The sequence below is a fragment of the Theobroma cacao genome, chromosome 5, assembly GCF_000208745.1.
Source record: "Theobroma cacao cultivar B97-61/B2 chromosome 5, Criollo_cocoa_genome_V2, whole genome shotgun sequence".
Lineage (NCBI taxonomy): Eukaryota > Viridiplantae > Streptophyta > Magnoliopsida > Malvales > Malvaceae > Theobroma > Theobroma cacao.
Window position 1 is genome coordinate 707,541 of NC_030854.1, and position 11,573 is coordinate 719,113.

General features: G+C 31.5%; 1 protein-coding gene across 1 annotated transcript; it reads left to right on the forward strand.

Moving 5' to 3' along the window:
* LOC18597535 (leucoanthocyanidin dioxygenase) lies at window positions 8,669-11,124 on the forward strand. The gene is made up of 3 exons (XM_007026623.2): window positions 8,669-9,493; window positions 10,212-10,542; window positions 10,654-11,124. The coding sequence occupies exons 1-3, from the start codon at window positions 8,991-8,993 to the stop codon at window positions 10,900-10,902; spliced, it is 1,083 nt and encodes a 360-aa protein (XP_007026685.2). The 5' UTR covers window positions 8,669-8,990; the 3' UTR covers window positions 10,903-11,124.

Below are 11,573 nucleotides of genomic sequence, written 5' to 3' on the forward strand. Positions count from 1 at the left end.
TTTTTATTTAGGGTATAAATGAATAAAAAATAATTGAAAATAAAAATGAAAAATGGAATACACAAAGTCAAGTACCGGTAATGGAAAGCAAGAGTTGAAGACAATGAAAGGTGGTGGGGGAAGGGAAGGTGACGTTATAATGGTCACGTAGTTGTGAAGTTTATAGCTTTTTCTCCTTTTCTGCCAATATTTGACACGTTATTAATACCTCAAAAAGTTCAGTTTCTTCTGTTTTTTCTTATTTTCTTCATTAAAATTGTATTAGGATATAAGAATTTTAATTAAATTAATTAAAATAAAAATATTTTATTCATCAATTTATTTTTTCAATAGTAAAATTATATAATTTTTTGTATGCAGGGGTTGATTTAAAATCACGTGATCATAATTTTTTTTTCGAGAAAAAAAAACGGGGTAAAGGTAAAATTTTAAAATTCTATTTTGATTAATTCATACACTACAAACATGTAAATCCAAATAAACAAAAGATACTAAAATCAAAGAAAATAACAGTAGTGCTGGAATGAGATTAGAACAAAAAGGAGCGAAAAGATATAAAGGAATAATCATAAGATCAAACTTTACTTAATTGGACTGGTATTTTAGTATTTTGTTGATGATATAAAGATTAATTTGAAGATATCATCTCTTACGTTAAAATATAAAAGCTTTTGTCACTCAAGACATGACATAAAATCAATGCAAAATCTTAAAAATTAGAAATAAAATGAATTACTCATGAACCCTACATGATCACTTTACAATTTCAACATGTAATTACGGTAATACATAAATTATGTTGTCATTTGTTGAATTATTCTTCTACCTGTTTCATATCTTTATCTTAGTTTCTCTAACTCTTTCTTTTCATGTCCAAAGGTTGCCATCCCCTCCTTTGCATATGTTTGTAGTCACTAAAAAAATAATAATAAAATAAAAAATAAATATATAAATATAAACTATATAAAATATGTAAATAATTAAAAAAAAAGGAAAGGAGATGTACAACTGGCAGGGTGCGTCCGCACCCTGCCAAGAGCCACCTTCACCTTGCCAGACGCGAAAAATTCGCATCGGCAGGGTAGTGGGAGCATGCCCCCTTTAACCCGATATAAAGGGAGTACTGTAGCACCCATCGGAGGAGGGCCACAACCTGCAAATAAAAAAAAACCTAGAAAAATCCCTAGCAACCTGCAAAGCAAATCCCTAGTCTAGCAACCAAGAAACCCATCCACAATAAAAAAAAAATACAAAAAAAAACAAAAAAATATACAAAAAAATACACAATGGGTGAGGGATGAGAGAGGTTTTCTTTGTTTTGGGGATTTTTTTTTTTTGAGTCTGTTTGTTCTAGGGTGGATTTTTGGGAGTTTTTTGGAGGGATTTTGGGTAGCCTGCGAGTCCCCGACCAGCGGCAGTAGTGGGTTTAAAGGAGCGTTGTGCCATCATAGGATAGGGAGTGAGAGAGAGAGAGCTGATCGGTCCCCCAAAAAAGGAGAGTTGAAGAGCTGATCGGCTGCAACAAGAGGGGTCTTGTTTTTAGGGCTGTCTGGCCAAGGAGTAGGTGTCGGCGCAGGGAAGAGAGGGGAGAGACAGGCCGAGCAACGGTAGAGAGGGAAGAGAGGGAGCTGTCGGTTGGGAAGAAGAAAGAGAAGTGAAGATAACAAAAAAAAAAAAAAAAAAAGAAGAACCCCACTAAGCCCAACGACGCCGTTTGTTGCTCCAAGGGTGCAGTTGGAACAAACTGTTTGAAGCTTGGTGGGTCGATGCTACAAGTTTGGGTGCCTTTTTGCAAGTTGTGTAACTTGGGCCAGTCCTAGCTCAGAGAGGTAAATCATTCCTCTTTATGTTTGTGGACTAGTTGTGATTTAAGCCATTTAGGTCTGACCTATTTTTATTTTGTGAAAGATCTATTATTTGATGATATAGTGTGAATTTAAATTACTCCAATATAATATTTTAAAAATTTTAGGTGATATTTTAGGGTTAAGAAATTAAAACAAATATAATAATATAATAATAATAATAGCAAAATAACAAAAAAATGTTTTAAATATGTTTTAGCCATAAAGAGAATTTAAACTTAGATGAATATTTATTTATAAAAATATATGGAGTTAGGTAAGTGAAGTATATACATATATATATAAAAAAAAGAAAGAATAATGATAAATTGCAAATTGGGATGTGTTTTTAGAGAAATGTAGATGGAAATAAATAATGAATATAAAATAAATGAAACAAATAAATGATAGGCTAAAATATATATATTAAATTAAAAAATTGGAAATTATTAGATTAACTATTAGAATAGTTATAATAAAATAGGTATGAGAATCAATCTCAGAAAATTAACTCTAAAAATATATCATGATATTAACTACAAGTATAATATACCGATGATGGGATGGTCGGTCGGGACGCGAGAAGTCGCAATCCTGGGCCCATTTTCTCTAGGTTCGGAATCTGAATTAAGGCTCCACCAATACGATGGGAGAGCCTCGATTTCGAGATCCCGAAATATTTATTTTTATAAATAAAAATTTTAACAACACAAAATCTTAAAAAATATATAATATAAATAAAAAATAATAAATAGACAAATCATAAATAATATCAAAGAATAAATAAAAAATAAAATGATAATAACAAAAAATATATAATAATAAATGTATGGAAAGGTAAAACCCATAACATTAAATAAATAGGCAAGTAGTATAAACTATCAATAAGGAAATTCCAAAACAATAAATAATTTAAAAAATCAAACATTAAATATCTAGTGGTATAAACTAGAGATAAATAAATTGTTATGTAAAAAAAAATAGAAAGTAAAAAATGGAATTAAACGTAGATATAAAATTTTAGGCATCAAGTTTGAATAAAAGATTGCCTACAAAAAATAATAAGAAGAAAAAATAGAAAAATGTGATAATAAAAAAATAAAATGAAAATAATAATTAAATAATAATAAATAAAAAAATAGATAATTGCATTAGTATAGCACATATATACGTTGCATCATGCATATCATTGCATATAAATATTTTAGATTTTGAGTTTAAGCCCCGATGATGGGATCTTTCGAGGATCTTGCGAAGGCGGGTATCCCTCGAAAAGTTCCCTAAGTGAAGAGGTGTCCCAAGATCCCACCAGTATGATGGGAGGACTCGGAAAATATCTTTAATAAAAGGCTTTGACTCATATTAGGTCTATTGTGCACGAAAACATTATTTTTAAAGAAAAACGTATGATAACTCCGATGATGAGAATTATTCGTTGAATTTGCGAAGGCGGATTTCTTGGATAATTCCCTAGGTGAGAGAATACCTCGAGTCTCACCAGTATGATGGGCGAATTTAGGAAAATATCTTCGATAAAAGGTTATTCGTTCGGTATTTTTTATCTCACACCATACATTTCATCTTGCCTCACATTTGCATTCTATTTTAGGTTAAATAGGAAATAAAATAAGTGAATAATAACTAAGAAAATATAACGAATTTAAAAATTAAAGCCTAATAGGATAATCTAAGAATAGTACCATTCATGGAAAGGGTGTCCAGGGGTGCTAGTCCTTCCCCGAGCGTAACCGTACTCCCGAACCTAAATCTAGAAAATCGTAGACCAGTTTAAGGTTTTTTTCGGTGGGCTTAAAATTAATTTAAAGTTTTATCGATTAGAATCGAGTCAATAAGTGACCAATCGCACTTAGTAAAAAAGATTGGTGGCGACTCCTAGTTTTATTTAGAGTTTTCACATCACGTCTGACGGTCGGGTTCCCGGACCCGCACGTTACGACAATGTTTAAACAAGTCTTGGTTCGATGCCAATTAATTAAGAAAACACTTACAATAGTATTTTTTTTTTTTTGTATAGTAGGATTCATGATTATATGAATAAGTGATAAAAATATTAAAAAATCATACAATATGAAAATGTAATTCATCCAAAATTTTAAATTACAAATAATATAAGTCTATCAGTATAATTTACTCCTAATGAATGGCACTTATAACACATATATACGAGCATGTTCGATCACATTCTTATAAAAAATTAATTTTCTCTTCTTATGGAAAGTGAAATACTTTATTGCTGCTTTTATTGAATCTAAATTATAGGTATTGTTCAAAATAATCACACCATTATGCATTATTGACTTTTCTTTTGTTAATATACTTTATTTTATCGTAATATGGTCAAAAATATCTCTAGATTTCAATTTAACTTAATTTTTTAGTCAAAATACTTGAAAAGTCTTTGTACCATACATTTTGTTTAATTTAATCTTTATACTCAAAATTGTAACATTTTAGTCCTTTAATTTTAATAATTGCTTCAATTTAGTCTTTCTCTCTAACAACATCCAATTTTGCAGTTAAAAAGATGATGTCAATAGTGACATCAGCATTGATGCGACATATTTTGATGACGTGGTATGTCACGTGGCATCGACTTGATGACGTGACCTCAACGTGCTAACGTGGCAAATCAAAAAATTTTCAAAAAATTTTTTTGTGTCACATTATGAGGAGTAGATTGAATAAAAATATATAATATAGAGACTAAATTAAATAAAATTGAGATGTTGAGGGACTAAATTGAAAAAATATTTAAAAAATGTAATATTTAAGTAGATGATTAATAAACCAAATATTTAAGTATAAAAAATTTATGGTGTTAAAAATATATATAAATATTTTCTTACTTGATTATTTGATTCTAAAATATATACATTTATTTATTTATTTTTACAAAAATTAAGTTTGAATTCTCTTTTTATAAAAAAATTTTAAAAAAATTTCATACCTAAAGTCAAATTCAGATGAATAACTCACATTATGTTAGAATAAAATAATATAAAAAGACTAAATAATTTTTTTTATTTTATTTATAATAGTACAAAAATTTGAAATTTATTTGATTTAGTTTTAACTTGAGCTAAACTCAAATTAGCAAAATAAATTGATTTAGTTTTTCTTTTAAAATAATAAAGAAGGGAGATATGAAGTTAGCGATGATTGTAAAAATAATTCTTCTTTCTAACTTGCTTAATTTGGGCATTACAGACCTTTTATTACAATATAGAATTTGAGTTATTCCACCTCTTCAATTTTTTAGTTATTTTTTATGTTTTTATTTTGTTTAATATTTCAAGTTATATTTTTTAGGTTGAAATTTTCTCGATTAAAGATTGTATTTATGGTTGATAGAGTTAAATATAATTGTAAATATTTGTATAATTTTATTTTGTATTTACAAATTTTTTGTAGATCCAAATTAATAATTTAAATTTAAATTTAGCAGAATTTGATTGTAGTATTTGAAGTTAAATAAAATAGTTTTATAAAAAATTTTGAGTAAAATTAAATAAAAGATAAATTGGGTAAGAGTTGAATAATTCCAAAAGAATAGTTTTTTGTAAATTGTGAAAGTTGTAACTAAATCAACTTATTTTGTTAATTTGAATTCAGCTTAAGTTAAAAATTAAGTCAAATAAATTTTAAACTTTTATACTATTATAAATAGAAGAAAAAAGAATTTATTTAGTTATTTTATATTATTTTATTTCAACATAATGTAAGTTATTCATCTAAATTCGACTTTAGGTATAAAATTTTTTTATAAAAGGAGAATTTAAACTTAATTTTTGTAAAAAAGATAAATTAATATACATATTTTAGAATCAAATAATCAAGAAATATTTATATATATTTTTTAACACCATAAATCTTTTAAACTTAAATATTTGGCTTATTAATAAATATATCTATCATCTACTTAAAGATTTACATTTTTTAAATATTTTTTAATTTAGTCCCTCAACATTTCATTTATGTTCAATTTAGTCTCTATACTATATATTTTTATTCAATTTAATTCTTATGACGTAGCACAAAATTTAGTTCCAATGATGGCATTGCCCAGTCATCATGTCGGTATCACGTGTCATGCCACGTCATCGTGAAGGTACCACGTCATCAAAATATGTCACGTCAGCGTTGATGTCATTATTGATGTCATCTTTTAATTTAAAAGGTAAAATTAGATGTAGTTAGAGGGAGGGACTAAATTGAAACAATTTTCAAAATTAAAGGATAAAAATGTTACGATTTTGAGTACATGGATTAAATTGAACAAAATACATGAATATAGGGACTTTTTAAGTATTTTGACCTAATTTTTTTCTTGAACAATCGTTAGGATACATTGATTCTGTAACAAAAGATGATTTCTAATTCATGATCTTTTACGTAAAAATGGAAATTTGGAAAATGAAAAATCATGGAATCAAAACTTTTAAGTGATTAAAAAGAATTAATAAATAAGGGTGCAGATCATGTCGGCCTAAAGCTACACCAAAAATGAATGTTTTTCACGTCAGGTGACCCATCCATATCAAATGAGATGCATGGACCTATTAAGCAATAAATAAGTATATGGCCACCACAACCGCTTTATAGAAGAAGACATGTGTTGGCCTTTGTGATACTATAAAATTTGGTGCTTTTTTTTTTTTTTTTTTAAAAGTCAATGAAAAATAAATTTATATTATAAATAAAAATAAGAATATTAAGTGTTTAAAAAAACGATTTCATTTCGGGTATTTCTAAAAGGTAATACTTGTTCATTGAATGTAATTTACCTTTTAATAGCAAAATTCAAATTGATCAAGCAAATGCAAAAGAGAATACCAATAAGCCAACAAGGTTTCTTTTAGGTGTTATAAGTTTACTTTTGAAGTGAAGGAAGGAGGGAGGAATATGGAATCTACAGCCTTGCCCACTTTGCCTTAGGTTAAAGGACCAGGAGAGGGAAAGGTACATGTATAATGTATTCCCATCTTTCAAAACCCATTAGACTTTATTTTTCTTCTTATTATTATTGTAATTATTATTCCTTTCAACAATTGGATAAGATTTAGAAGAAGGAAAGCATCCGAACTAATTCTTCATGCCACCTTCCAACATTTATAGAGGATTCCCCTTCGCTTACATGTTTTTGAAGGAAATTTTTGTCTAAAAATTTTAACACCGACTCATTTGATTTGACGTTATATTTTTATTAATAAATTTTTTTTTATTAAATTATACATCAGTAATGAATAACACTAAATATCCCGAGATATTTTTTATTAGGAATTCTCTATTGATGAAGATTCAAATGTCGATTGATTTTTCACTCTACGAAGAAGAAAAGGACAGAAAAAAGAACTAGACTAGACAGGTTGAAGAGGATATCAGATGAATTCTGTGGCCAAGAACAAGTCGACCAAACAATGAATTTAGGATATACATAATGTCGGTTTGGCCAGCAGTGGTCTGACAAGGATATGTATGTTTCTCTTATGAACTTCATGTGCATATGTAAAGTAAGTTAAGAGAGAATTAATTAATCATGATGTTTCTTTTTTTTTATTATTGGTTTCCTTTGCATGTCGGCATAGTTATCCAAAGGCTTTGGATTTTTTGGGGCGCAGACTTTTTGAAACTCATTATTGATTAGTTTTCACAGAACCATCACGCAAGATTCATGTTCTGCCAAATCGTGATCAAAGCTGCGGCATGGCCAAAACCCACGTTTTATGTCATTGAAATCTTAAGGGAAATAAAAATAATTCAATGAAAGGAAAGCTTGCCAGCCATTTTCCAATTGATTTGATTGTCTTTTCTGCCATTGATTTGAACTTGCTTTGCTTTCGGTTTTAATCACTAATCAATAATGTTAAGGATGAACATTGGGACCATATGATGTATCATATGAAAAATGCAAGAGAAACCTATTTTTATAATTGAGATTTCCAGTACTTTCTTATATAAACTCTTGGTTCTCTCTTTTTCTTTTCAATTGATTGATTGATTGATTGAAGTAAACTTAATTGACTTCATTGCATACGTATAGTAGATGTTATGTCCAAATTAAGATATTTGGTTCAATCATAAATACGTATATGACTTTTTTAAAAATTAAATTCGATTTATTTAATATGATATTTTCCTGTAATGATTATTACATTTTTAATTTTATCAAAAAATAATGACGAATTTTAACCTTTTTATCATGTTTATTCTATCAACCATAAATGTGAATCACAAAGAAACCAAAATCAATAATGGACTTGTTGTGTAGAGCTCATTAGGTAATTACATTACTTAATGAAATTGTGCCTCAAACACCAAGTTGGTGAGTGGATTTCTTTTTCCATCTCAAGTCCTTGATTTCCTTCCAATAAAAGGAAAAGAAATTCCAAAATCCAAGTTCCAAAATCCCCCAAACTCCACCAGGAAAAGTATTTTTCTCTATCTCTCTCTCTCATTTTTTGTTTTTTTGCCTACAAAGTACATGGACCATTGCCGCACTATCTAGGATTGCCACGTACACATTTGACAATTCCAGTTGGCCAAAGACATGAGAGAGAGTTGCTGTCTTGCTCATAAAACACACGTGCATAAAATAAAATAGGAACCTGCCCTAATTTTGTTTGCTGCCCACTCGGCAGAGTCAAAAAAGCAAAAATCATTCGCTCTCTCTCTCTCTGTTTTGTTCCAGCATAAGTCCACTGCTCTATTAATCTATAAGCCTACTTCTCCATCTTTCCAACACATTCCATCTCTGTATCAGCCACTAGCCTTTTGCCTGCTGCTTAATGATTTTCTTGAAAGATAAATCAAATTCTAAGCTATCTTGTTTCTTTCCATTCACTTTTCTTCACTGAATATTCAGCACATGTACTTGCTTTCCTACTTTTTATTTATGGCAATGAGCTAATCAACTCCATCACGGCGCCGAAATTGCTTCCCTCCAATCCTTATATAAACCCCTTCAGTCCCTCTCTTCTTTTCACCATCAGCGAAGCTATATAAGCAGACAAGCTCTGCTTTCTTCTAACACTCTCTATCCTTCTCTTTTTCTGGTTTTTCGTTTGTTTTTAGGGTCTGGGTTGTTCAAGAAAGAAAACCCTGAAATTATATAAACAGAAGAAGAGAATGAATTGTCTCCAGAGTTGGCCTGAGCCGGTGGTTCGAGTTCAGTCTCTGTCTGACAGTGGGATACGTGCCATTCCAGAGCGATACATCAAGCCGCTAACCGACAGGCCTGGCCTGAAAACATGTTCCAAAATCGAAGAACATGTTGACATTCCTGTCGTTGATCTCCAGAACCTGTTCGGGAAAGACCTAGCCCTGCGGGAGGAGACCTTGAGATGCATCTCCAGCACGTGCCGGGACTGGGGTTTCTTCCAGGCGGTTAACCATGGGGTTAGCCACGAGCTGATGAGGCGCATCCGAGAGGTGTGGCGTCGATTCTTCAGCCTGCCGCTTGAAGTGAAGCAAGGGTATGCCAACGAGCCAAGTACCTATGAAGGGTACGGCAGTCGCTTGGGAGTAGAGAAAGGAGCGATTCTGGATTGGAGCGATTACTTTTTTCTTCACTTCATGCCGGTTTCGTTGAGGAATCAAAGCAAGTGGCCTGCACAACCGTCATCTTGCAGGTCTGCACCCCCTGCCTGCCTCATTGTTTATTTTATCTTTTTACAAAACGTGATACCATGATGTTTTATTTACGTTGATGTTTTCTTTTTGTTCCTGTCTCTCTGCACGAAAAGATATTCTTTCTCTTTTCTTACATCTGCCAAGAGAACAAAAACTAGGACAGTGGGATTCGGTCAACTGACCAATAATCTTAGATTTGGCCAGGGTTGCCACTGATGTCTCACGATATAAACACCCCCATATTGACTGAGCTTAATTGATCAACTTTGATCTCCTCTTTTGAAGGCAATAATTGAAGAAGACAAAAATTCTAAGGGTAGGGAAACGATTTCATGAAGTCAAAATGGAATGATTAAAAAGCAAATCCATATCCAAATTGCACGGCCTGCATCGATCCAATGGAGATGGTTTTGACCCTCGAATCTTTCCTAACCTTACCAAAAGTTAATTAGTTGCAACTTCACATGCAAAGGAGTGTTGGTCGTTTTCAAGTTTGCTTACAATTCACAACAGAAAAAGGAAGGAAAAAGAAAGAAATTCAGGTTAAAATATTAATCCCCGACCAAAATAGTAGACCCAACTTTGTTGAAAATGAAAAGGGTATTTGTTTTCTACTGTTTTATGTAACATGTACGAATGGAGAGAGCTTTAACCTTAAACATGCAGGGAACTGGTAGCAGAATTTACTAATCATTAGCTGTTCACATCTGGATGCAGGGAACTGGTAGCAGAATATGGTGCTGAAGTTGTAAAACTGTGTGGAAGGCTGCTGAAGGCAATGTCAACAAATCTTGGACTGCCAGAAGATTACCTGCAGAAAGCCTTCGGTGGAGAAGACATCGGTGCCTGTTTAAGGGTCAACTTCTATCCAAAGTGTCCTCAGCCTGACCTTACCCTAGGTCTTTCCTCACACTCAGACCCTGGTGCCATGACCATTCTCCTCCCTGATCACGACGTAGCTGGACTCCAAGTTCGTAAGAATGGCAAGTGGATCACCGTGAAGCCTGTTCCTAATGCTTTCATTGTCAACGTTGGAGACCAGCTTCAGGTTTCTGATCTTTCTCTCTAGGATTGTCACTCCAATTTCTTCTGTATTATTATTGCCCTATGTTTCAAGAGCAAAAGAAAGCTGATCATAGGTTTCATGAAACACGTTCAGGTGCTGAGCAATGGAATTTACAAGAGTGTTGAACACAGGGTAATCGTGAATTCAGCAAAAGATCGAGTCTCCCTAGCTTTCTTCTACAACCCAAAGAGTGATTTACTCATCGAACCAGCCAAGGAGCTAGTGAGTAAGGACCGGCCGGCTCTGTATAATCCCATGACGTTTGATGAGTACAGACTTTACATCAGGACCAAGGGTCCATGTGGCAAAGCGCAAGTTGAATCCTTGAAATCCAATAGATAGTCTCCATACATAGTACTTGTGTGATGTGTACCAATCGCTTACATTTAAATAATACTCCCAAGCCTCTCCAACCTAAATATAGAGCTTCTGAAAGTACTATAATCAGCTAATTTGAAGCTTTACATGATCATGTGAAAAGATTACTGTATGCAAGCATTTCAAGAAGCAATATTAATTTGTGTCATGTCATATTATAAATTCTTGATGCCCTTTTATTCAAAATTGTTGCCTGAGTCAAAAGGAGCCTAAGTGATAAAGTGGATGTGGATAAAACTTGTTGTCTGTGTCAATTTTGGTAGCAGAAAACCAATCTGTGATGGCTGCCTTTGCTCACTTGTGTTATAAATTAATAGAATCTATCAAATGACCAACCTAGTGAGATAATTGTCACCTCTTATTTCTTTATATTAAAAATGTTTTCAAAATCCCTAATCATATTAAAAGTTACAATAACAGAATCTTTGACTTATCTCTCAAATACATTTTTAAAGAGACAATCTCAATCGCAGATGAACAGAAAGAATTTCTTTACATTTTTATAATATCTTTGTTTATATGGGATCTATTCCTTAATTTATAGTTCTTGTAATAAATTTTTACCTTTCTAGAATCATAATTTAGATAAATATCCCATTGTCTTTTTTAAAGAAAAATCGCCTTGGCATGTAAAA

Bases quoted from the DNA above. Each gene is read 5' to 3' on its own strand.
- LOC18597535 (XM_007026623.2), top strand. From the start codon at position 8,991: ATGAATTGTCTCCAGAGTTGGCCTGAGCCGGTGGTTCGAGTTCAGTCT. The intron at 9,494-10,211 runs GTCTGCACCCCC...ATCTGGATGCAG, and splicing joins GCACAACCGTCATCTTGCAG to GGAACTGGTAGCAGAATATG. The intron at 10,543-10,653 runs GTTTCTGATCTT...AAACACGTTCAG, and splicing joins ACGTTGGAGACCAGCTTCAG to GTGCTGAGCAATGGAATTTA.